Here is a 27,476-nt window from a genome sequence, read left to right as displayed (position 1 = left end):
AATACTTTTAAAATCATATTTATTGAATTTATATAGCTACTTTCCTCCATATATGATTCTCAGGAGCTCACAAACTGTTAAAAACAATATGAAAACAGCATATATATATATAATTTTTATATTTACATTACATTATAAATTCCTGTAGGATTGAAGTAGTTTTGTTCACCAGAGATGTAGCTTTTAATTTAATTTTAATTAAATTAATTTAAATTTAATTTAACTTCATTTTTTTTTCCATTTTTTAAAAAAATATTTTTTCTGCAAAGTTTTTGGCACTGTGCCTGTTTTTTATGTTACATATACTGTACATACTGTACATACACATACATACAATGTTATTTATATAACAATTAAAACAATATGAACCATAAAACCATATCCCAAAATAAAACATATATTCTTTTATTTTTCACAGATTATTTGAAAGATGTATTAACTAACATTAGTCATAAGTAAATTCTGTTAAAAAATGATAGGAGTGGAAATCAAGAGCCCTCTCATTTCACTTCCAGAATTCGCAAATGAAGTTGCAGAAGCCAGTGCCATACTTTTACATAGTATTTTGAGGTAAAAAACACAGAAAAGGTCTAAAATTGTCTTTTTGCATTATTGCAAATGAAAGTCACATTTCACACCCACAAACAAAAGTACTTTTAAAAAATGCAAATAATACTGACACCAGGTAGCCCTATTCACGCTGGCCTCTATTTTATCTTCCTACTCTTATACTTCTCCTAGAAACATTAAGGCAACTTTGGGTCACTTGAAAACTGCCCACTCAGTTTGAAAAGTATTGACTTTATTTTTAGTAATGCGCTTGTGATAATCATGGCAACTTAGAGTTCTACTGTACCTTCTGTTGACTAATAATTAGTCCCAAAGTATTATTATTATTATTATTATTATTAATAATAATAATAATAATAATTAGATTTGTATGCCGCCCCTCTCCGGATTATCTTGACCTTACATATGTAAACTGGTATTTATACATTTGTATGTTGAAAAAAGACAATTATATATAAAAAAATCTTTTATATAGAAGTGTCCTATGGCCATTAAATATTTTAAAATTAATCCTACAGTATAGAAGCAGAAAACGTCTTGTTTCCCACTATTCCATGTTTGACTATTGGGCAAGTGTCTTTCTAAAACCAACATATTCTATGCTGGTACAATTTTTGTGAACAAAATATTACTACTACTTTTTTTTTTCTGCATAAAGCAACATTGACACAGCATCATCCACCAGGACAGTTTATTTCTAAAAACAACAACAAAACATCAAGCATCTTTCTCCAAAGAGGAGAGTAAAGTCAGTGGAGTTTGTGCTTGACGTTTCCAGCAAATAATTTGTTGGATCACCACTGCAGTGCCATATCTGCTTTGCTCCAGACATATTTGCCTCCTCGCTTGAAAAACATATTTTCATCAAAGCCACTGCATTGTATAGCATTTTTTACTCCTACATCCAGGATTGACCGAGAAGGTTCTTTTCGGCCATTTGCACAGTTGAGAAAACGCATCTGGGAAAAACGCAAAGAAAAGAATTATAGCAGAAAAGAATTAACACCTGTGTACAGCTGTTTTGCCAAACCACCGAATCGCTTGAAATTAGTGCCTAATTCCAATCCCGCAAATGACTTCATGTAATTATATAGCCATGTTTCCCCGAAATTAAAATCCTGTCTTATATTTTTTTTGAACCGCGAAATAAGCACTTGGCCTTATAGCCATGTACTCAAAAGCAGGATTGGGCTTATTATCAGGCATTGTCTTATTTTGGGGAAAACAGGGTACATGGGAATGTTATTAATATTTCATGCGCTGAATGATACAAAAAACCACAATGTATTTGTTTGTAGCTCATGTGTAAAGACTTCTCAAGTAACAAATCATAATTCCCTTCATTCCACTCATACAGTCACTGAGTGAACGGTTATTTGTTGAGGAATACAAATAAAGCAACAAAAACAGCAAAAATGCCTGAGTTTTAAGTACAGTGGTACCTCGGTTCTCGAACGCTTTGGTTCTCGTACATTTCGGATACCGAACAAATTTTTCAGCAAAAATTTGCTTCGGTATCTGAACAAAAATTCAGATACCGAACAGCCACAGAAAATTTTGTTCATTATCCGAAATGTTACCGCCGGGGGCGGCTGCAATCCCGGCGGCTTCAGGGGGTTGAGGAGCTCTATAAGGGCTCCAAGCTGCAGGAAGGGTGGGGGCGGCTGCAATCCCGGTGGCTTCGGGGGGCTCCTTTCCTCAGTGTGTCTTATTAGCTGTAGGCAGCTGCAAAAACTTTCTCCTTCCCGGCGGCGGCAACAGCGGCGGCTTCCCTTCGAGGAGCAACAGCGCCGGGAACATCACGTGATGAAGGGAAGCCGCTGGAGCCATCTCAGCAGTTGCCGCCACTCCAGCAGCTTCCCTTCATTACGTGACGTTCTGGGCGCTGTTGCTCCTTGAAGGGAAGCCGCCGCCGTTGCCGCCTCTGGGAAGGAGAAAGTTGGTGCAGCTGCCTACAGGTAACAAGATGAAGCACTGAGGAAAGGAGCCCCCCGAAGCTGCCGGGATTGCAGCCGCCCCCACCCTTCCTGCAGCTTGGAGCGCTTATAGAGCTCCTCAGATTTTTTTATCCCATAGGAAATAAAGAAAATAGATTTAATTGGTTCCCAGCAAGTTAACAGGGGCTGGGAACCAATTAAATCCTTTTCCATTATTTCCTATGGGATAAATACATTCAGTACTCGACCAAATCGGTTCTCGACCACACTTCTGGAACGAATTGTGGTTGAGAACCAAGGTACCACTGTATGTGCATTAAATGTACAGTTGTACTGCACATATGTGTACAGCTAGACTTTTATAAACATTATAGAATGTACTTTTATTCCAATGCAGTGGGCTGCACTGCATGCAGTGAACTCACTATTGAATAAACAAATACAGGATTTTTTAATTTAATGGACTTGGGGAGACAGGGAGGAAAAGAGTCCATTAGTTCATGAATCTATTTTAAATTAAATAATATATTGAGGGTCCTTTGTGCTCTCTAAGCTTGGTTATTTTCCTACAGATATTTCTTTACCAAACTAGGTAACATCATCAGTGGTAGGCTAGCACTTGGTAATGAAATGTCTGCAAGAAAACAACGAAGCTTAGAGAGCACCAAGGACTCCTCAGTTCAACCTTGAGCCACACATTTTCTCCTTTATTGAAAGAATACATTATTTACAGAAACAATATCATACAAGTGATGTAAATGACATCATTGCATCACATTTACGACCTTGCCCAAATGATATATTATTTATTATTTATTAATTGGATTATTTATGATTTGTTGCACTTGTTGTGAGCCGCCCCGAGTCTTCGGAGAGGGGCGGCATACAAATCCAAATAATAAATAAATAAATATAAAATGATGTAAACCCAATGGACATGTTCATCTGTTGTATCCAAAATCTTGGCTCTATGGTCAACCAAATCAGTTTTTCACAGCATAACAGAGACTCATACCTAATAACTAATATTTTATTAGTTATGTTTATAATATTAAACTGCAATATAAGCTTCGCTGATTTCAGGGGATTTTACTTGCATGAAGCACAAGTTGTGATCCCCCTGTGGCAAGCACTGAAATAAAGCTCTTGATTTCAGAAAAAAAATATTTTCAAAGTATAGAGCAAATAAAATGACAAACAAAAGGACTTACATATTCATCCAGAATTAAGTAGGAATCTCTCATCTGTGAAAAGACGGGAAAGCAAAAACTTTAAGTTACCATAATATATAACTATATATTTAGAGAATGAGGCATAAAAGCTGGCTGGATGACTTTGGGCCAGTCACTCTCTCTTAGCTCAACCTACCTCACAGGGCTGTTGTTAGAAGAGAAAATAGGAGAGTGGTGTGTAAGATATTTTATTTATTTATTTATTTATGCATGCATGCATGCCATCCTTCTCCTAAGACTCAGGGTGGCTTACAATATATTTGCCATCTTGCATTATTTGTAATAAAGGCAGGATAAAAATCTAATGCATAAATTAAAAACCAAGAGCAGATTTCATTTAGAGGTAATTCTCGACTTGTGACTACAATTGAGGCCAAAATTTCTGTTGGTAAGTGAGATATTTCTTAAGTGAGTTTTGCCCCATTTTATGACATTTCTTGCTCAGTTATTAAATGAAACACCACAGTTGATAAATTAATAGGTTGTTAAGTGACTCTGGTTTCCCCATTGATTTTGTTTATCAGAAGGTTGCAAAAGGGACACAGCAACCGTCGTAAGTGTGAACCTTTTTCAAAGGGTTAAATTAAAGCAAGATCAATGTATACATACTGTATATATTATGTATAATAATAGTTGAGAGTGGTAACAGGGAATGAACATACTAAGAAATATAAATTAGGTATGTCACACGCTGTCCAACATTTTTAAATATTTGTGTTTGTGTGTTTGTATTTAAATAAAGATATATTTTATTTTTTAAGAAACTGCACTCCCTGACTCTGCCGGCAACAAAACAGGCCTAGGACATGTTGATGTTTCCCCTGCCTCTACCTCCACATTCCCTGGGACAGGAGCTGGGCCAGAGCCAACCACAACAGTTTCTGACAAAAAAAATATGGTTATAATTTGCAGTCATCTGACTGTAGGATGCAGCCATAAATATTGGTCCTTTGACTGTGATGTGTGGGGAGGGACAGGAATCAAAACTTTGAATCAAGATTGAAAGTATTTTGGGAGGTTCATTATAACTTCAAAAAAATAAAAAAAAATAACTTCAAACAGATATTAAGTGACCAGTCATAAATCAAGGACTATCTGTATAATAAACAACTCTAGTCAGCAGCAAACATACCTAATACAGCTTCCTCCATTTGATCTACTGAGTTATAAAATAACAAATAATTTTTAAAAATATAATCCAAATTGCAAAGGGGGAATCAAATGGGGAGATTTATTTTCATTCCTTTAATAAGTCTAAAATGAAACAAACTGAGATCCTAGAAAAATTAAAATTTTGTTGAACCCAACGTTAATTTGTAGTTTTGCAAAATCTATTTTTTTTCCTCGTGAGTGTCCCTATTGAGACTATTCACGATCAATAGTAATGTGATGCATTGGATTATTTTTACTGTATCATGGTGCAGTAATAATTATTGTAGTGGACCAGTGCTTAAGAAATAATGAAGTCATGACTGTTAATTTCTGATGCAATTGCTTGCAACAGTGTTAATACGAAATGTGAAGCAATTCAACTTGGTATAATACTGGGCATCTAGACTACCAACAATACAAATCCAAAATGCCAAGGGGGCATAAATTGCAAGCATTCTAACAAATCCCAATTTAAAAAAGCTTTCTTGTAGCAATAGAAAAAAGAACTTGGATAATTGCATTTTGCTGTAAGCCATCTAATGCTAAACAATAAATATATTGCTTTCAAAGTGTACGAACAATCAACATGATTACCTTTTGATTAGATTCAGGGACTAAGCATGGGAGATCTTTATGACGGTGCACAAATCGTTCAAAATCTTCATCACTGATGATGAATCTTTCAGCTTCTCTCAGAGCTTCTTCCCCTGTATTTTCTCCTTCAATGAGCAAGCACTGAAATATCTAGAAAGCATCAAGTGTATGATTAAGAGAAAACTCTTGCTGATCACAATTATTGTACAATAAAACAATGCTACCAAGAAAATTTAATGAAAGCTTTTAATTCTATAAACCAGATGTCGGGCAGAATATACATGTACTATTATTATACTGTATGGGTAATTTGCAATTATATCCATAGTCAAACACTGGTGAAAACTTCACCCTCTGGATTTTGTGCTTGAGATGGAAGAAAATACAACTTTGATTCTGAGTTTTGCTGATTAGATAAGTTTGCTGTTGTAGAAATGGCTAATGCATATTATGTAAAAATAAAACGTTGAGTCTGAAATGTCAATATTTTAGTCTACTGTAGTAAAAGGAATCAGGAGTCAATGCTTTCAATTCATTTTCTGTCTTTGACCTACACGTCTTTCACTTCCCTTTTCCTTCCCTCATTTTGTATTTTCATTTTCTTTTGTATTTTATATCTTGTTAAACTTAATAAAATTATTAAAGAAGACTGGTGAAAACTAATTAAGTCTAATCAAGAATTATTGGTTAGAGCAGTGTTTCTGAATCTTACAACTTTAAAATGTGTGAATTTTAACATCCCACAATGTTAGCTAGGGAATCCTGGGAGTTAAAGTCCAACCTGTTGTATCCTGAAATGGCTACCTTGTAATTCCTGTAAATAGTTTGTTCCTCTTTCCAGCGCTGTCTGAGCCGAAGCAGGAAGTCGCTCCTGATTGGCTCAGACACGGCTGGCTCTAGCTTTGGCGGGAACCGCAAATGTATAAAAGGAGCGGTTTCTCCAAGCAGAGTCAGTCGGTACTCGCTGAATTGTCACTTTGCCTTGCTGAGCTGTCACTTGTTCTCTGAGCTGAATAAAAGTACCGATTGCTTGAATCCTGTTTCTGGGTCCTCTTCACTGGCGACGAACGGACGGAAGAAACATCGCGTGCAACATGAACAAAGTCCAGATCGGCCAGGCTCCGGAACTCTTCGATCCCGAAAAAACGTCCTGGGACGAATACATGGCCACCTTCGAGATCTTCCTCGAGGCGGCGGGAATACAGGACGCCGAAGCCGATCGCAGATGGGCTATTTTTCTCAATTACTGCGGCCCAGAAATCCGTGGCCTTGCCCAGACTCTCACCGACCCGCAGCCAGCAAGAACCGTAGCTTGGGACGTCCTACAGGAGAAGCTAGCGAGCCATTTCAAACCGACCAAACCAGCCATGGTTTTTCGGCATCAGTTTTCCATGATGGCTCAGAAGGAAACTGAATCAATCAACCAGTTTACAACGCGACTTCGGACGGTACTTGCTCAATGCAAGTTTAAAGACCCGGAAGACCCGTTGTACCTACCTGAACGGTCTTCTCGATGCACTGGAAGGAGAGTCCAGCATGGGTTATTAACCAATCCCATTGGTAGAGACTGAGTAAAAAATTTACATAATTATTAGGCACCGCCCCCACACTGCTCCCATGAGCCCAGTTTTAAAAACGAAAAAACTATGTAAGAGGATAACCAAATTTTATTGCCATAACATAACTATAAACTCCCATCTCCGGCGACCCTTGAACTCAACATGCCGGGTGGGTTTGGACTCTCCTTCCAGTGCATCGAGAAGACCGTTCAGGTAGGTACAACGGGTCTTCTCCACTGCAGCTGGAAGGAGAGTCCAGCATGGGATATGCCAAAGTTTTAAGGCCCATGGGAGGGAGAAGGTCTTGAAAGGGACGTTGGAGATGCACAAACTTTCTGTAGTACACGTCTGCCAAATGCAGCCTCCGCTGAAGCAAACGAATCCAACTTATAATGTTTAATAAACGTAGATGGTGCTGCCCAGGTAGCTGCTCTACAAATGTCATCGATAGAAGCCTGCGTGGACCAGGCTGCCGATGCGGCTGCACTCCTGGTCGAGTGGGCCGTTAGTCCTGCTGGAGCGGTGTGTCCACCCGCTCTATAGGCCTCCGTGATGCAATCCTTCAGCCAACGACTAATGGATTTGGCTGAGATTCCAAGTCCCATGTGATGTTGAGAGAAGGAGACAAACAGTTTCTCTGATTTCCTGAATGGTTCAGTTCGCCTAATATATATTTTTAAGGCCCTTCTGACATCAACCTTATGCCAACGCAGTTCGGAAGGGTGATTTCCATGTGTGCAAAAGTCCGGCAGGATCAACTCCTGCTTCCTATGAAACTGTGTATTCACCTTTGGAATAAAGGTGGGGTCCAAACGGAGCACCACCCTGTCGGGATGGAATATACACAAATCCGGCCTCACAGAAAGGGCTGAAAGCTCCGAAACTCTGCGTGCCGACGTGATCGCCACTAGAAAGGCCGTTTTTATGGAAAGGATCCTTAAGGGAATCGTCCTTAATGGCTCAAAGGGTGGTTTCGTGAGCGCTTGTAGAACTAGTGTGAGGTCCCAAGATGGAAACCTCCTAACCGGAGGTGCGTGTTTGTTTGTAGCACCCCGAATGAAGTCTCTAACTAGTGGATGGTAGGCTAGAGATCGAGCTTCTGATGTCTGGACCATGGTGGCAAGTGCCGCTACCTGTCTCCTCAGGGTGTTGGGGGCTAACCCCCGATCTATCCCTGACTGGAGGAATTCCAACACCGTGATTACGGAAGCATCTCTGGGATTCCTGCCTGCCTTGTCGCAAAATCTGCAGAAGGCCGCCCACGACGCCTGGTAAATCCGAGAAGTTGAAGGGCGCCTTGCAGCCTGTATTGTGTCAATGACCTTCTCCGGCAACTCTAGATGTCTCAGTCTGTGCTGCTCAAGTGCCATACGGTTAGTTGTAGCCATTGGGGATCCGGATGTTGCAGGGACCCCTGGCTGAGGGAGATGACGTGGTCCGGAATCCTCCATGGTGGTGATCTGGACATAGCTGTCAGGTCGGCGAACCACGGACGACGTGGCCAATGCGGTGCTATCATCAGCACCTCCGCCCGCTCCCTCAGAATCTTCTCCACTACCCTTGGAATCAGGTTCACTGGAGGGAATGCGTAAAGCAGGCCGGCTGGCCATGGTGTCAGTAAGGCATTGACTCCTTCTGCTCCCGGTTCCGGAAAGCGTGAGTAAAACTTCGGCGTCTGAGCGTTCTGCCGAGTAGCGAACAGGTCCACCGAGGGTTCCCCGAACCTGTGAGACATCTGCTGGAAGATTTCTGGATCCAACCTCCATTCTGATGGATCCAAGGTGGTCCTGCTGAGCCAGTCCGCCTGCGTGTTGATATCCCCAGCGATGTGTTCCGCAGACAGAGAGGCTAGATGTGCCTCGGCCCAGTTGAACAGCTTGTTGGACTCCTCCATAAGGCGTTGCGACCTCGTACCCCCTTGGTGGTTCAGGTGGGCTCTGGTCGCCACGTTGTCTGTTAAAATCAAGACATGTCTGTTCAGTACGATCGGCAGGAAAGTCCGAAGGGCTAAGTGAACCGCCCTGAGCTCGAGGAAGTTGATGTTTATGGGGCTTAAGTCTGTCGGTGACCAGATGCCCTGCGCCATGTGATGACCTATGTGCGCTCCCCAACCATAAAGACTTGCGTCTGTGGTAAGGATGACTTTGTCCTGCATGTGGAATGGCGATCCCTTGCGAATTGCCTGCGACTGCCACCATTTTAGGGACTCCCTGACCTCCCGAGGTAATTTGACCTGCCGATGGGAGTGGCTGACCTTTGTCCTCTGGGCTGGTAGTAAGAACCACTGCAAGGTCCGAATATGATGCCTGGCCCATGGCACGATTCCGATGGCCGACACCAGGGTCCCCAGAACCTTTGAAAGTAGCGATAGGGGAACCCTTCTGTGCTGGCTGAGGCTGGCGATGAGACGCTGGATGTTCTCTAGCCTCTCTGGGGAGAGTGACACCGTATTGGTTTGGGTGTCTATAATGGCCCCCAGATGTTGAAGCCTGGTTCTGGGTGTCAGTTGGCTCTTTTCCATGTTTATGGTGAAGCCATGGTCTTCCAGTGTTTGTATGGTCTGAACCAAATCCTGCCTCGCCTGCACCTGGGACCTGGACAAAATAATGATGTCGTCCAGGTATGCCATCAACCTTATGGCGTGCCCTCGCAGGTGGGCCGTCAGAGCATCCAGAAGCTTGGTAAAAGTTCGTGGGGCGGAGGAAAGGCCAAATGGCATAGCTCTGTATTGGAAGTGCACTCCCTCGGAGCAGAAGCGCAGGTATTTTCGGTGCTCCGGGTGTATGGGCACATGAAGATACGCCTCTTTCAAGTCGATAGAAGTCAGAAGGTCGCGAGACCTGATTGAGGCCAGGATGGTCTGCAGGGAGTGCATATGAAATCTCCGGTATTTGATGAAGATGTTTAGTTGTTTGAGGTTGAGGATTAACCTGCAGCCTCCTGAGGTTTTGGGTACGATGAAGATCCTTGAATAGAAACCTCTGCCCCTCTCCTGGGGCGGTACCGGTTCTATGGCCTGGATCTCTAGCAAGTGTGAAATTTCCTCTTGTAGTTGTAGTCTCTTCCGAGGGTCTCGGAGCGTTGGACAGTGTATAACTCGATTGGGGGGTCGCCCAACGAACTCCAGCCGTAGACCTCCCGACACTGTGGCGAGGACCCACTGATCGGAAGACGTGCTGCGCCAGGAGGCACTGAAGTGCTGCAGTTTCCCCCCGATCGGCAGCTGGCTGGGCAAGTCATTTGGATCGGCGGAAACCTCGTTGGTTGCCCCCCCGAAAGGGCCGCCGGGATTGTTGGTATCCCCTGGGTCGGTCCTGGAATGACCCCCGGTCGCTTCTGTAGGTGTGCTGCGTGAATTGACCCTGGTTGAAGGGTCTTTGCTGCTGTGCCGTATTTGCAGAGTTATCCCATCGTGGCGGTTGTCGCCTCGCATAAGGGGTGGACCTCCGATCCTGCCTTCTGCCCGACCTGGGAAGAACTTTCCTCTTGTCTTTGTCCTCCACGAGGACCTTGTTTAAGATATCGCCAAAGAGTGTCGCACCCTGGAATGGTGCCGATGCCAACCGCCACTTGGACTTCAGGTCCGCTGGCCAGTTTCTCAACCACAGCAAGCGACGGGCCGATAGGGCAGTGGCCATCCCCCTGCTGGAGAACTTGGCTGCATGCAAGGTGGCGTCCGCGGAGAATTCAGCTGCCGCCTGCAGCTTACTCAGATCCTGGCGAAGTCTGCCCTCGTCCGGGCCCAAGCGAGATTGCATCTCCTGGAGCCACAGAAGGGATGCCCTATTCAGGAAGGATGCCGCTGCTGCTGCCCTGAATCCCCAGCTAGCCATCTGGTGGATCTTCCGCAGCAGTGTCTCCGCCTTCCTCTCCTCTGGTTTCAGGTTTTCTCCTGTCTCCGAGGGAACCAGGGCGCTGGAGACCAAGGTTACAACTGGTTCATCAATTGGGGGGTACTCGAGCAATTTTTCAACCTCCTCATCGAAGGTATAAAATTTGCGCTCTAAATTGAACGGTCCTTGGGCCGCTGCCGGGTACTGCCAAGGCTTCTTGACCCCTTCTACGAAGATATGCGATGCTGGGAAATGGTCCGACTTGGGTTGGGGCTCCCTGAGGAGAGTAGCTGAGGTCCTGCCTGCGTCTTCAGCTGCTTTGGCCGCCCCAGGTAAGTTCATTACCTGCTTGGCCTTAAATAGCAGTGTTCGAAAAAGAGTTGGCTTAAACAAGCCTGCAGGAGTTGGTTGCTCTGGGGGAGCCTCATCCTCAGAAAAGTCATATTCTTTCTCACTGTCCTCCCCCAATAGTGGTTCTTCGGAAAGGGACCCCAAACCCGAGGGGGGCGGTGCTGACCACACATTTCTTGGTGCTTGTGTTGGCACTGGGGCATACTGGTGGGCTCCAGTCGCTATGCCTTGCGAGTATACATTTGCAATTAAATCCTGCAAATCCGGTGGCATGTCCTGCCAAGTACCCGCCTGTGTCCTCAGCCCTGCCGCTGTGGGCGTGAACGTGGCTGATGGCCCTTGTGGATCTCTCCTGGGATGTCCTGATGACCCAGGCCTGGCCCATGAGGAGGCTGGAGAAGGGGCCACAGGTGGCATAGCAGTAAATGGTTGGTCTGGGTACCAGTCCCCTTCATGTCTAGCCCCAGATAGGCCAAGTGGTGACAAGGGAGTCATTGGGTCTGGTGTGAAGGCCTGCCTCTGAGTCAGAGGGACCGCTGCTGGGGAGCTATGCAAGGCCGCATCCAATTTTTGCTCAAGGGCCTTGATGTGTTTTTCAGCCTCCTTGAGAGAGGAGGCTGAAGCAGGAGAATGCGAGGACTTGGACTTATCTTTAGCCTTCCCCTTAGGCTTGTCTTTTGGCCTGGCCGGGGATGCAGTCTTCTCGCTGCTAGGTTGGTCCTCCATTGTCAATCTAGCTCCTTTGCAATCCAAAGACTCCTCGGTAGCCAGAAATAAAAAGCCTCGTCACCAAATTCAGCTTTCAAAATGGCGTCTCGCCTCGCAGAGGCTCTGCGCCTGCGCCCTGAGGTCCATGGCCTCTTCGCGCCAAGCAGCTGCCGGAAGCCCTTCCGGTTGGCGCCAATAGGGGAATCGCGCTCAAAGCGGCCCCAATATGGCGCTGCCCATGCCGCTCGCGGCTTCGCATGGCCGCTCCGGGCATCTGGCCGCTCTTCGCCGCGTCCCCGCCAAGTCTCAGCCGCTTCTTTCGGCTTTTCGGCTGCTCCTTTGGTGTCTGCAGCGGCGGGGGGGGCTTCCCAGCCCCGTCGGGCGCTTTAGCGTCCCTAGCGGCGGCTCGCGGCGGCGGCGGCGGTCTCCCCGGCCGCCGAACAGCTGATGAGCGCTGCTCCGTCCTCCCGGAGCCTTTCCTCCACGAGCGCTCCTGAGCCTCCCAGTGGGGGGGGGCGGACCCCCCCACCTTTGGCTCACAGCCCTGGTCTGGCCACGGAGGCCAGGGACCCCAGGCTGGGTGCTCCTTTTCGGGGAAGTTCCCTCGGAGGGAAGCGACCCCTGAGGAGAGCGTTGGGGATTGCTGCCCGCGGAGGGTAGCAACCCCATCTGTCCTCCTTGTCTTCGTTTCCTGTAAGGAGACAAAAAGAAAAACATTAAACAGGTAAAAGACAGATTTAACATATCATTGCTCCTAGAGCAAAACTCAGTACGTCTCTACACTGTGACTGAGTTTTTAAAACTGGGCTCATGGGAGCAGTGTGGGGGCGGTGCCTAATAATTATGTAAATTTTTTACTCAGTCTCTACCAATGGGATTGGTTAATAACCCATGCTGGACTCTCCTTCCAGCTGCAGTGGAGAAGCTCGCCTCACCGACGCCCTGGTTTTCGGCATGAAAAGCGCCACAGTGAGAAACAAACTCCTCACCGAAGAAGAGCCGACTCTACAAACTGTGATCAAACTAGCGCAAACCGCAGAAGCCGCCGACGCAGCAGCGAGAGAATTGAAAGAACACGGAAGGCGAGAACTCATTGCCAAGATTGACTCCACGTCTCCCCGAGCCGTGGAATCAGACGACCCCAGCCAACCAACTCACAACGGGGACAACTGCTTCCTGGTACAAGACCAGCCGAGACACCACAGAGCTACTCACCCAGCCCCCTGCGCGGGCTGCCGGGGAAACCACCAGCGCCATCGATGCCCTTTCCGAGACGCTACATGCCACCGCTGCAACCGTCGAGGCCACATCGCCATCGCATGCAGAGCAACGGCACCAGAAGAGACATTCGCCACACCGCAATACCAATGACCACGAAACCAGACCCCCCAATCGCGAGAAAAGAGACCGTTCCGCAATTCGGGTCAAAGAAACTACTCAACCGCTAACCGCGACTACTATAGAGGTAACACTCAATTTTCCGTGAATAACACGGCAACAAAAAAGGGGGCTAAAATTGTTATCTCACTGTTACTAAATAACCAACCTTGCTCAATGGAGCTTGATACGGGATCTAGATATACCATCATGCCTTGGGAGAAGTTTAAACTGTATATGCCTAATATGTCTAAAGCTGATCTAAATCAAACCTCTTTAGTGATCAGAGATTTTCAAGGGGGGGTAATCTCGGTCCTGGGAACAGCAAATGTACCTATTGCATTCAAGAATGTTAAATGTACCCTACCCATGCTTATTGTAACGGGGGCTAAGCACTCTCTTTTGGGGTTAGCTTGGATGGAACCGTTGGGGATCGAAATTTCGGGTGTGTGTAATGTAAACTGTGATAATATGCCTAACTTTGTGAAAGAGTTCCCTGAAGTGTTCAGCCCCACCTTAGGTTTGTATAAGGGGCCCCCTATATCATTTTCTATTGACCCCAAGGTCCCACCAGTCAGGCTAAAACCTCGCAGGGTCCCCCTTCCGCTTCTCCCCAAACTAGACCTGCAGCTTGATAAACTCATAAGCCAAGGTATTTTGGTCCCTGTGGAACAGGGGCCATGGGAAACTCCCATAGTTACGCCTCTGAAGCCAGATGGTTCTTTAAGGGTTTGCGCTGACTACAAATCCACCCTGAATAAGGCACTCCAACACCACCCCTACCCCATCCCGGTTGTACAACAACTCCTACACTCCCTGGGGGAAGGAAAAAGGTTTGCAAAAATCGACCTCGCGCAAGCTTACCAGCAACTCCCGGTCGATGAACAAACAGCAAACGCACAAACAATTGTAACGCACAGGGGGGCGTTCAAATGCACGAGGTTACAGTTTGGGGTAAGCATAGCCCCAGGAATTTTTCAGAGCATTATGGAACGCCTATTGTCAGGGGTAAATGGGGCCATTCCATACTTTGATGACATCTTAATTGCAGGGGAAAACCAGGAACAAGTAAACAAAAGAATAAGGGAAGTACTTAAGAGGTTACAGGACAAAGGTTTAAGAATCAAGCCTGACAAATGTGTCTGGGGAACCAACAGTATAGAATTCCTAGGATATAAAATAGACAAAGAAGGTATCCACCCCACAACAGAGAAGCTGAGAGCCATTAGAGAAGCCCCAGAGCCACGAGATAAGAATGAGCTGCAGGCATTTTTAGGCCTCCTTAATTTTTATTCCGTTTTTTTAAAGCAGAAGGCAACAGTAGCAGAGCCTCTACATCGTTTACTCCAGAAGGAAGCCCGCTGGACCTGGGGGGAAACTGAACGTGAAGCTTTTTTCCAAATAAAGCAATTATTAACTTCTAAAAGTGTAGTAGTCCAATATAGTGCTTCACTACCCATTAGGCTCACGTGCGACGCTTCACCGTACGGCATAGGAGGAGTCCTAGCTCATGTTCTGCCTAATAAGACGGAGGCCCCAATAGCATTTTTCTCAAGAACCATGACCAGCACAGAGAGGAATTATAGCCAGTTAGACAAGGAGGCTCTAGCTTTAGTGGCAGGGGTAAAGAAATTTCACAATTACATTTTTGGAAGAAGTTTTGAACTAGTCACTGACCACAAGCCCTTACTAGGTCTGCTAGCCCCCAACAAGCCCACTCCGCCTTTTATGTCTCCAAGACTGATCAGATGGGCTCTTTTCCTCTCAGGGTACCAGTATGATCTCACCCACAAGGGGGGGAAGGAAATCAATCACGCAGACGGCCTCAGCAGGTGCCCCATAACAGACTTAGTGGAGGACCCTGTTCCTTCCACAGATGTACTAATGATAGAACTTGAGGATAACCCACTAACCACGGCCAAAGAGGTAGCTGCACACACGCAGCAAGATCAAATCCTTAAACAAGTGGTAAACTGTGTACTTAAGGGATGGCAAAATGATGCTGTGAAACCTGAATTGTGTGACTTTAAAAACAAAAGACTTGAGTTATCGTATGTAAAGGGTTGTCTGTTGTGGGGAGATAGAGTGATCATCCCCAAAAGCCTTAGGGAAAAGGTACTCAAAATGTTACATGTGGGCCATCCTGGGATTGTCAGGATGAAGAGCCTAGCAAGGGGGCATTTATGGTGGCCAGGTCTGGATGCTGACATTGAGAGTTGGGTTTCGAAGTGTGAACCATGCCAAGAATCACGGCCTAGTCCCCCCAAAACAACTCCGGCTGAGTGGGAGCAGCCTGCTGGTCCTTGGTCAAGAATCCACATTGACTTTGCTGGTCCAGTGGGGTTCCAGTATTTTCTAATAGTGGTTGATGCTTTCTCCAAATGGGTGGAAATAATAGCAATGAACAACATAACCACAAGTGCCACCATCAAGGTATTGAGTAGACTGTTTGCATCCCATGGTTGCCCAGATATCTTAGTGTCTGACAATGGGCCACAGTTAACAGCCAGGCAATTCGAATTGTTCCTAGATGGCCTAGGGGTCAGGCATGCCCTCATCTCGCCTTATTCGCCCTGGGCTAATGGATTGGCAGAACGTTACGTTCGTGTGGCAAAAGAGGCATTGCGCAGGTCAGGCCCTGGGGATGTACAACAAAACTTGGACCAATTCTTACTCACCCAACACATTACCCCTAACTCGCACACACATGTAAGCCCTGCAGAGTTATTGATGGGAAGGAAATTAAGGTCACCACTAGATAGGTTGAACCCAAGGTTCTGTGTTAATAATAACCAAATGTGTGTAAAACCTGAAAGAGAAATGTATTTGGGACAAAATGTATATGTAAAAAGTTTTGATGGAAATGTAAACTGGATGAAAGGAATTGTTGTTAAGCAAAATGCACCAAAGACTTATATTGTAAAATTAGAGGATGGTCGTTTGTGGAAACGACACATAGACCACATTCGGAAGCGAACAGAAAATCAATTGCCACAAACCGCTGACATGGACTCTCCCCCTTCAACAGACTTTAACACATTGCCCGAGTTACGAAACACGCAAAGAGACTTATCGGGCCAGGGGGAACCATCCAGCGACGCCGAGCCATCCTCATCCTCCGAAGCTTTCGTTGGGCCCGCCAGGCCAAGTCCGCCGCGCCGGGAGAACAGCGGCGAGCCATCCTCCACAGTCGGTGTCGAAGGAGAAATTGAACTGCGCAGGTCAGCGCGAGCTCCACGGAGGCCCCACCGATTGGACGACTTTGTCACATGGCTTTCATGATGGATGTGTCCAACTATGAGGGGAGGGGTGTTGTATCCTGAAATGGCTACCTTGTAATTCCTGTAAATAGTTTGTTCCTCTTTCCAGCGCTGTCTGAGCCGAAGCAGGAAGTCGCTCCTGATTGGCTCAGACGCGGCTGGCTCTAGCTTTGGCAGGAACCGCAAATGTATAAAAGGAGCGGTTTCTCCAAGCAGAGTCAGTCGGTACTCGCTGAATTGTCACTTTGCCTTGCTGAGCTGTCACTTGTTCTCTGAGCTGAATAAAAGTACCGATTGCTTGAATCCTGTTTCTGGGTCCTCTTCACAACCATTTTAAAGTTGCCAAGGTTAAGAAACCCAGTTAACTAACTGGGTTAGTTAACCTAAAATTATTAAGTTATCATCTGAGTCTAATAACATCATCATCATGATTATAGTTGATCACTAGTCAGCCATTTAGAATGGGTGTGGTAATTGGCTTACATATCAGAAGTTAAAAATAATACAATGAAAGAAGGAAGACATATACATCTAAACCAACAACCCAGCACATCAAAGGAAAGCTAACAATATCCACAGCCATCTTAAACCCAAACCTGGGAGCAGAGTCTTTCTGGACTTGAGGAACATCTGCAAGATGAGAGCTGGGCTGATTTCTGAGGAAGTGCTGCTACTGAGAGTGGGGTACAGGTCAGAGAGGAAGTACTATACTTCCTAGGTCTGTGGTGGCTAACCTTTTTGGCATCAAGTGCCAAAACTAAAATGTGTGTGCATGTGCATTCATGCCAAAGAGTCAGAACCCAGAAGAGCTACTGAATAGTGTACATGTGTGTGGTGGCTAGCTGCTCTTCTGGAACCCAGAAGAGAGCAACTATCTGCCATGCATGCACACAATGGAATCTGGAAGTACAGCTGGAGATGACACACATGACCACAGAGAGGGCTCTGCATGCCACCTGTGGCACACATGCCATAGGTTTGCAATCACAGTCCTAGGTCCTTGATATATATCACTGTTTAACTACTGCACATTGGGGACCTGCACTGCTCTTATTTTTCTCAATGTTATCTTCCTAAAAATGAAGGAAAATGCTATCATGGCATATTTGTTTATTAACCATATTTAGATACCCCCCTCCATCTTCCTCATAGAGTGACTCCATTATTTTTATATTGCCATATTATCAGGTTTTAAGTGCAAAATGCTTCAGACTTGAATTGTTCTGAATTGAGCTCAAAGCATATTGTTCCAGATTCAAAATATTTTGTGTCTGTGCAAGAAAATTGTCCCAAGTCTGGATCAGCTCTTCTGAGTACTTTGGAAACGTGAAACAACTTTGCATATAGTGGGAACCAGTGCCCAGGTTACATGAAACATCCTATTTTTAATATTTACAATTTTCTGTACAACCATGATATAGGGCTCATCTTTCTGTTTAATCAAATATTCTAATTAAAGCTATCAAATACTGTAGGAATAATTATATTAGCCACAAGCAAAGCTAATTTGAGTGACCATCCTGTTTCATAGAGTGGGCATCTGTTAGAAGTATTGAGATCAGAGATTTATTTTAGGAAGTGGAGGTGTAAAAAAAAGATTTAAAATTTTGAGTTTTAGATAGAATTCCATTTTGGTGACAATATAGATCCAAAAACAAAAAGGTAGACAAATAAATTATGTTATATTTGGAATAAGTAAATACAGTATGCCCATATATGTTCAGCAAAGGATGAAAAAAATGTTTTTCAAAAGATGTAGATCCTTATAATCAACTAACTTACTGCCATCTAATGGATGCTGAAGACATTGTAGTACAGTATATGCATTATGAATAGGGATTTCTAAAGATCCTTTGCCAAAATGTCACAGGCAAATAACTGTTAAATGCAAAATAGTTAAAAATGTCTTACTTTAGGATTCTGCAGACTGTAGGGGTAAAGATACCTAGGGGTCGGGACCCCTTTGGGAGTCAAATGACCGTTTCACAGGGATCACATAAGACCATGGAAAAAGACAAATTTTCCATGGTGTTAAAAACTGAAACTTCTATTCTGGCGCCTTGGAACATATTTTTACAATCCTACCAACCAGGCCTTTACAGTGGGGGGTGTCGCTCTGACCTTCCTGCCAATCAGCTTTAAGCTCTGTTGGAGAATTGGCGCTAGACTTCTGGTTAGGGGTCATCACAACATGAGGAACTGTATTAAGGGGTCGTGGCATTAGAAAGATTGAAAACCACTGCTAGATTAACACTATCACTATAGTTTCATAATGGTTTATATTAACCTAAATTATAGCAATTGAATAAAGATGTTTGGCAGTAAATTGATGTCTAGTATAAATTCCCAAGTGATCTACAACAGATTCTGATTTTTAATACTTTAGCAATAGTAACCATAAGTTTATTTCCTTCATCAGGCCAAATTATAAACCTGAAAGTAAAATTAATAATTCTGGGAGTGATTTAAAAAATGAATGAATGGATGTGTCTACATACAGTATATATCCATACGTGTGTCCTCAGGTACTTTTGAGGAAATGCTGGATTCCAAATCGTTTAATTTAAATTATATTTCTTTGAATCAAGTCCAGATTCCTTTAAGGGACTGAAGTTAACTTTTCCAAGAGGTCAGAAAAACAATGGTCGGGATAATGGTAAAAAATGAACCAGGTTCATGCCCCCCCCCCCAGCTTTTTTAGAATATGAAGGAGTTATTTTAGGGGGTTCTACCCATTATAGCTAATATTTTCCACTTCACAATACTAAAGGTGATGCTGTGTATTTTCTGCTCCTACCTTCCAGCGGACAGGATTTAGAGCTTTGATCTTCTCATTCATGTCTTCTTCAACATTGAAACGATTGATCACGGAATTTATCTTGAAAGCAACATTGTATTTTTGGCACCACATCTTCAGTTTTTCAAGACTTTCGACATGATTTTTCTTTCCTTGCCCACGGCCAATTAAAACATTGACTTCTTCATTGAAGCTATCACAAGATACAGCAAGAATATCTAGATATTCTCCTAAAGCAGAAAGAGTTCATTAGAGTTTAATACCATTAGCCAATTGTCATCTAAATTTATCAAGTTCTAGGTGAATAACCATTCCCTTGATTATAAACATAAACATAATGTACTATTCCATGTTTAAACTGCTGGCTTACTGAGTATTACAATAAAACATAACATGAACACCAGGATATGAACATGTCCTAAAATCTAATGCCTTAAATATAATCATTTAAAGTACAACAGTCTCAGAGTTCAGATTTTAGTAGAGGGTTTGATCCCAAATAATTTGTCGCTAGTAACGTGTGCCAATTGCTTAACAGAATAAAACTGGCCATATGCAGCTTTCTGATAGCTTCATTGTGAAAGTAAACAAACTTTTAAAAGTTTCACTGAAAGCTGTCTAATTCCATAATCATACAATTGGTGTATTAAACTCAATACAATATTGGTTGTAGTAACTGAAAGCAGCTCTCCCAATTTTGAAACCTCAGATTTTCCAAGGACAAGAAACTGCTTTTTTTTGGCTGACCTAACCTGGGTTCTCTTAAATATGAATATGAAACAAATATTCTATCTTTTCCCCCCATATTGCTAATGATAACATTTATATTTAAGCCAAACAGGAGTTTTGTAATCTAAGGCCAACATGGAATGAATGACCTAACCTGGGTTCTCTTAAATATGAATATGAAACAAATATTCTATCTCTTTCCCCCATATTGCTAATGATAACATTTATATCTAAGCCAAACAGGAGTTTTGCAATCTAAGGCCAACATGGAATGAATGGAGTTGTTTCCTGCAAATTGGCCAGTCCTTTTTCTCACTTTAATATGCTATGGAAGTGGCCAATTATCCCCAAGCCTTACTCTCGAGTAGTCTTTCTCCCGAGGAGCCATTCCTGCCTTTTGGCAGCTCAGCAAGCACGCACATTGAGAACAGGCTCCTCCTCCTCTTCACTCATTGCAGCCTCTGGCACCAAGTCTTCTCCAGCCTCCTCACTGTCCAACTCAGGTGCCAGCTGCACAGACCACTGCCGAATTACCATACCAACCTCATCTCTGTTGGAATCAGCTACCAGCTGCACAGGGTGCTGGCGGGCCACAACATTTGATGGTTACATTCCTTTTATTCTTTTGTCCAGTTAATCAGCACAACAGATATATTATCAGCTGTGGTAGCACAATGGTTTGAATGCAGTACTGCAGGCTACTTCTGCTGCCTGCCAGCTGCCAACAATTTGGCAGTTTGAATCACATCAGGCTCAAAGTTGACTTGGCCTTCCATCCTTCCAAAGACAGTAAAATGAGCACCCAGATAGTTGGAGGCAATTGGCTGACTTTGTAAACAGTTTAGAGAGGGCTGTAAAAGCACTGTGAAGAGGTATACAAGTCTGAGCATTATTCCTATTATATAATGCTAGAAGAGCTGATTATATAATTTCTCTTACCATAATATTTGAACCATCTCTCCTTAATCATACTGCCATTGGTCACAATGCTAACACTCGGCAACTTTAACTCCTCCTTGCAAAATTGGACCAGTTTGCCAACAAACTCGCCTCGCTCATGCAGAAACGGTTCACCACCTGAGAAGTTTATTTTCTCCATACCTGGGATGTGCCAGAGAGAACAAGAAAGTGATAGGAACATTCAAGCAGTACATATACTGCAAGAAAATTAACAATAACAATTTTTAAATCCACTAGGTTCTCTAAACTATTTGTCTCCTACACATGTGAATATCAAATTGGATGGTTTCCATAACTCGGTATCATTAATATGCTGTTTTCTTCACCACAAACCCCCTTTAAGTATATTTTGTGGCCAAGAAACATGGCCATGGAACTCCCAAAACTTAACTCAAAATTTAAATCATAACATTTTTTTTTCAAATCTTCATGGACCATGTGATAACATCGTAGTCCCCCAGGACTCCACGGACCACAGGTTGAGGATCAGTGAGGAGTTTAAATGAGGCATTTTCTCAAAGGTGAAGTCACTGGCATGCCAAGCATGTGTCCCATCACTGAGCTTATTTCGTGCATCTCTTGCTGTCTTAAGAACTCTATCCATTTTCATCTGTCTGTCTGTCTGTCTGTCTGTCTGTCTGTCCGTCCGTCCGTCCGTCCGTCCATCCATCCATCCATCCATCCATCCATCTATCTATCTACCCACCCATCTATCATTAGTCTGCGGAGAGGGGTGGCATACAAATCTAATAATAAATAAATAAATAAACAAATAAACAAATAAATAAATAAATTTATAATCTCTCATCTATCTCATCTGCCTGCCTGCCTGACTATCATTTTTCTGTCTGTCTGTCTGTCTGTCTGTCTCTATCTATCTATCTATCTATCTATCTATCTATCTATCTATCTATCTATCTATCTATCTACCGTGTTTCCCCGATAGTAAGACCCCCCCGATTGTAAGACATATGGGGGGTTTCAGGGGGGTCGGCTAAAATAAGCCATACCCCGAAAGTAAGACATATGTCTTACTTTCGGGGAAACACGGTACGATATGCCGGAGAGCCAGAGAAGGGGGCGTCCGGACCCCCCCACCCCCAGCAGAAGCCAAGGGGGGGTTCCTTTCAAGCGGCATTGGGCGAAAGAGGGCGGGCAGCCAGCAGCAGAAGGCGAGAGGTGCCTCCTTCTCCGGCTCTCCGGCAGATCGAGCGCGCGAAGAGGCGCCTCTCCGTTCGCCAAGTGCCGCTCGCCAAGCACCCCCCTGACGGCGTTCGGCGGCTTCCGAAGCGACGCTGGGCGAAAGAGGGCGGCCAGCAGCGGCGGAAGGTGAGAGGTGCCTCTTCGATATGCCGGAGAGCCGGAGAAGGGGGCACCTCTCGCCTTCTGCTGCTGGCCGCCCACCCTCTTTCGCCCAGCGCCGCTTGAAAGGACCCCCCCCTTGGCTTCTGCTGAGGGTGGGGAGGTCCGGACGCCCCCTTCTCCGGCTCTCCTGCATATCTCAGAAGCCAAGGGGGGGGGTCCTTTCAAGCAGCGCTGGGCGAAAGGGCGGGCAGCCAGCAGCAGAAGGCGAGAGGTGCCTCCTTCTCCGGCTCTCCGGCAGATCGAGCGCGCGAAGAGGCACCTCTCACCTTCCGCCGCTGCTGGCCGCCCTCTTTCGCCCAGCGTCGCTTCGGAAGCCGCCGAATGCCATCAGGGGGGCGCTTGGTGACCGCCTCTCCGCTCGCCAAGCACCTCCCTGACGGCGTTCGGCGGCTTCCGAAGCGACGCTGGGCGAAAGAGGGCGGCCAGCAGCGGCGGAAGGTGAGAGGTGACTCTTCGATATGCCAGAGAGCCGGAGAAGGGGGCACCTCTCGCCTTCTGCTGCTGGCCGCCCGCCCTCTTTCGCCCAGCGACGCTTGAAAGGACCCCCCTCCCTTGGCTTCTGCTGGGGGTGGGGAGGTCCGGACGCCCCCTTCTCTGGCTCTCCGGCATATCGCAGAAGCCAGGGGGGGGTGTCCTTTCAAGCGGCGCTGGGCGAAAGAGGGCGGGCGGCCAGCAGCGGCGGAAGGTGAGGGGTGCCTCTTCGCGCGCTCGATCTGCCGGAGAAGGAGAAAGAGGTCGGGTTGTGTGAAAGAGGCCGGGGTTGGGGGAAGGGGAGACGTAAGATGTGTGGGGTTTTTTTTTTGCAACGCCGCTCAAAAGGTGCCTTGGCTGGAAGAGTAGCTGGTTTCCAGGGCATAAACTGGCTCGCTTCCGGGGATGGTAATGTAAGACATACCCCGAAAGTAACACATAGTGGGGCTTTTGGGGGTAAAAAGAAAGTAAGACATGGCCTTACTATCGGGGAAACACGGTATCTATCTATCTATCTATCTCATCAACCATGGTCAGCTAAGTGATAGACTAATGAGAATTCTCTAGTTCAGTGTTTCCCAACCTTTTTGGAGCCGCGGCACATTTTTCATATTTTCAAAATCCTGGGGAACATTGGGGGGGGGCGCTAAAAAAAGTTTGGATAAAAAAAATATCTCTTCCTCCCTTTCGCTCTATTTCTCTCTCCCTCTTTCTCTCTCTTCTTTCCTTTCTCTCTCCATCCCTCTTTCTTTCTCTCTTCCTTCCTTCTTCTCTTTCTGTCTCCTCCTTCCTCTCTCATCTCTCTTTCCTTCCTCTCCCTCCCTTTCTCTCTTTCCTTTCTCTCCCTTTCTGTCTATCCTTTCTATCTCTCACCCCTTCTGCCTCTTTCATTCCCTTTCTCTCTCATTCCTTTCTCTCCCTCTTTCCTTTCTATCTCTCTTTCTTTTTCTCCCTCCTTCATATCTTCTTTCTCTCCCCCTTCCTCCCTCTTTCCTTTCTCCCCCTCCCTTTCTCTTCCTTTTTCTCTATCCTTTCTACTTCTTACTCTTTCTTTCTCTCCCTCCTTCATTCAATTTTCTCTCCCTCCCTTTCTCTCTCTTTCCTTTCTCTCCCTTCCTTGTTCTCCCCTGGGGCTGCCTGTGCCTGCCCTGCACCACCCAACACGGACGGACAGCCCCCGGTCGTCGGTTCGTCGGCCCCCCCCCCACACGGAGGGAGATCAGCCACTGGAGGGAAATCGGGCTGGCGGGGGCGGCGAATTCACCTCCCCACTCAGGTGGAGGGAGATCGGGCTGGCGAGGGCGGTGGATCCGCGTCCCCAGCCACTGGAGGGAAATCGGGCTGGCGGGGGCGGCGAATCCACCTCCCCACTTGGGTGGAGGGAGATCGGGCTGGTGGGGGCGGCGAATCCACCTCCCCACTCGGGTGGAGGGAGATCGGGCTGGCGAGGGCGGTGGATCCGCGTCCCCAGCCACTGGAGGGAAATTGGGCTGGCAGGGGCGGCGAATCCACCTCCCCACTCGGGTGGAGGGAGATCGGGCTGGCGAGGGCGGTGGATCTGCGTCCCCAGCCGCGCGGAGGGAAATCGGGCAGGCGGGCGGGTGGCCGCGGCTCCCTGTGCGCCCCTGGAAAAGGGTGCGCGGGGGGGCATTTTGGGGTGCGTTGGCGTGCGCAGCCTACAGGGAACGGTGCCCGGGGCCGCTGCAGCCGGCAGCCTGTTTCCGCTGTCAGTGCCCTCCCACCGGGCCCCAAAGGACACTTGCCGCCGACGCCATTGAAGGCGGGAAAAAGGCAGGAAGAATGAAGCTCTCTTTCTTCCTGCATTCCTTCTTTGGGGCGCAGCAGGAGAGCGCCAGAAACCGCGGCATCGGGCAGGAGCCGGGAGGTCGGAGGCACCGGCAGCTCCCCGCCCAGCTGTCGCGGCACACCTGGCTGTGTCTCGCGGCACACTAGTGTGCTGCGGCACACCGGTTGGGAAACGCTGCTCTAGTTCTTAAGTACAGTAAATCAAATCCGGATGTCCAGTATTTAAGTACAGTTTTCTGTTTCACAGTTACTTACTCCTGTTAAGAAATGTATGAAATGCAGAAGCAGTCATACTCCAACCCAGCTTAATTTAATACAACAAAAGTAACAAAAGATATGGTGAAACTTTGAAATTAATAAATAAATAAATTTATTTATTTATTAATTAGATTTGTATGCCGCTCCTCTCTGTAGGCTCGGGGCGGCTCACAACAATAACAAAGACAATGTAAGAACAAATCTAATAATTTAAAAAACACTAAAAACCCCATTATTAAAAGCAAGCATACACACAAACATACCATGTATAAACTGTATAGGCCCGGGGGGAGATGTCTCAGTTCCCCCATGCCTGATGGCAGAGATGGGTCTTAAGAACTTTACGAAAGGCAAAGAGGGTGGGGGCAGTTCTGATCTCTGGGGGGAGCTGGTTCCAGATGATCCGGGCCGCCACAGAGAAGGCTCTTCTCCTGGGTCCCGCCAAATGACATTGTTTAATCAACCGGACCTGGAGAAGGCCAACTGTATGGGACCTAACCAGTCACTGGGATTCGTGCGGCAGAAGGCGGTCCCGGAGATATTCTGGTCATAACCAACACTTTGAATTGTGACCAGAAATTGATCAGCAACCAATGCAGACTGCGGAGTGTTGGTGTAACATGGGAAGCCCATGATTGCTCTCGCAGCTGCATTCTGCACGATCTGAAGTTTCCGAACACTTTTCAAAGGTAGCCCCATATAGAGAGCGTTTTTATTTATTTATTTATTTATTATTTAGATTTGTATGCCGCCCCTCTCCGCAGACTCGTTACAGTAGTCCAGCCTCAAGGTGATGATTTTGCAAGCAAAATCTCTTTTGTTTTGCTGGAAAAGGTGCTGGTATCCTTTAATATACTAATCTAGTGAGGTAAGTATTTCAAAAGAGACTCTCTGCACTGGTCCCCACATATAGCTCTCTGTAATATTCACAAGGAAATCTTGTAAATCCAGCACCAGAGCTGTGGGCCCGGGCCCGGGGTGTAAATACATGCATTTCGGCATTTATTTTACATGGCTTACATTGTCAGAATTGTTATTTACCCCCAGGGTTTTAAAAGCTGAATTATGGCTAACTGGCCTCAATAAGCAATTGATTAATAATCAATCACCAGGTAGACTGTGAATTCTAGTCTCACCTTAGGCATGAAAGCTGGCTGGGTAACTTTGGACTGGTTACTCTTTCTCAGCCCAACTCACCTCACCCAGTTCTTCTATGGAAAATAAGAGTGTGGAAAAGATATGCCTATGGAAATTCTCCATCATCGAGGTCATGTGTTGTATAAGTTCCTCGCCTTCAGTTATTTACAAAAATAATAAAGGGGGGATTTTTAAAAAAAATCTAATGAATAAATATTCAAATATTCACTGAATATTAAATAAATATTCAAAAGGCAGCATTAATATCTTTGCCAAGAAGAAGAAGAAGAGGAGGAGGAGGAGGAGGAAGTAGGAAGAAGACCAAAAAGAAGAGGAGGAGGAGAGGAGGAAGAAGGAGGAGGAGGAGGGAAAATAAAAGTTGCATCTTAAACTTCCATCTACTTGACTCTTGTTTCTTTCCCAAACCCCTAACCTTTAATCATAGACTGTCTACAGTCAACAGAGGTCTGTAAGGGGCGTCCATAAGCGCACCAGTGTTCCTACTGTCCTCATTTATCCATACTTTTTTTTTGCTTATGTTATGTTTATGCAAACAACTACTATCCTGTACATGTTTGACAAAGAAAGAAAGAAAGAAAGAAAGAAAGAAAGAAAGAAAGAAAGAAAGAAAGAAAGAAAGAAGTTTGGTACCCTACAAACCTGAAGCAAAGATAGAGGCTATCTTATGTCCTCCAAAATCAGCTCTATTTGGGATGACTATTGCACTCTACTATCCCCAACGAGCAGAGCGAGAAAAGGAACCCTTCCGCCCTCGGCTCAACCCCCATCCCCTGCCGCGGCCGGGAAAAGGCTCACTCACCCGCTTCTTTCAGCAACCGGAGCCCCCTCTTAGCCGCCTGCAGCGGCAGGACGAACGAGGTCTTGGCGGTGTGGAAGCAGAAGCCGCACTTGTAATTGCACTGGCGGGTGAAGTGATAGTTGACGCTGAGCGGCACCGGCGGGGGAACGGCGCCCGCGTCCGGAGCTGAGCCCGGGGAGACGCGGCGGCGAAACGGGCCCCAAGGGCAGAGGATGGCCAGCCGGCTGCAGAGAGCCGCCAGAGCCCGGAGCAGGAGACCGAAGAGCTGGAGGGGAGGCAAACTCATGGTTCTCACGGCTCTCCTGCTGCTTCGAGATTGCGGCGCTCGGGCGGGGAGCGCGGCTTTTGAACGGTGAGATAACGGCGTGCCATGGGAACACCGCTCGGCTGAGCAAAGTTTCTGTTTCCTTTACGAAGAAATTGCTCGGTCCAAGATGTGTGACACTGCGTGTGTTATTGTGTGAGTGTGTGTTTATTGCCAGGCGGAGCTCCCAGAGCAAATACTAGGGGAAATGGCAAATAGGCTTTCCTGAATATTTGGAGTAAAGTCTTGTTTGGTT

General features: G+C 45.9%; 1 protein-coding gene across 1 annotated transcript; it reads right to left on the bottom strand.

Moving 5' to 3' along the window:
• Positions 1 to 389: 389 nt before the first annotated feature.
• RSAD2 (radical S-adenosyl methionine domain containing 2) lies at positions 390 to 27,312 on the bottom strand. The gene is made up of 6 exons (XM_070738823.1): positions 26,917 to 27,312; positions 21,039 to 21,200; positions 19,371 to 19,600; positions 5,486 to 5,635; positions 3,719 to 3,751; positions 390 to 1,529 (listed from the first exon to the last, which is right to left on the bottom strand). The coding sequence occupies exons 1-6, from the start codon at positions 27,200 to 27,202 to the stop codon at positions 1,365 to 1,367; spliced, it is 1,026 nt and encodes a 341-aa protein (XP_070594924.1). The 5' UTR covers positions 27,203 to 27,312; the 3' UTR covers positions 390 to 1,364.
• Positions 27,313 to 27,476: the final 164 nt, after the last annotated feature.

The sequence above is a fragment of the Erythrolamprus reginae genome, chromosome 1 (assembly GCF_031021105.1).
Source record: "Erythrolamprus reginae isolate rEryReg1 chromosome 1, rEryReg1.hap1, whole genome shotgun sequence".
Taxonomy (NCBI): Eukaryota; Metazoa; Chordata; class Lepidosauria; order Squamata; family Dipsadidae; genus Erythrolamprus; species Erythrolamprus reginae.
This window is presented reverse-complemented; position numbering and strand designations above follow the sequence as displayed.

Bases quoted from the DNA above. Each gene is read 5' to 3' on its own strand.
- RSAD2 (XM_070738823.1), bottom strand. From the start codon at position 27,202: ATGAGTTTGCCTCCCCTCCAGCTCTTCGGTCTCCTGCTCCGGGCTCTG. The intron at 21,201-26,916 runs GTGAGTGAGCCT...GGCACATCCCAG, and splicing joins CCGGTTGCTGAAAGAAGCGG to GTATGGAGAAAATAAACTTC. The intron at 5,636-19,370 runs GTAGGAGCAGAA...GATGCTTTCTAG, and splicing joins TAAATCCTGTCCGCTGGAAG to ATATTTCAGTGCTTGCTCAT.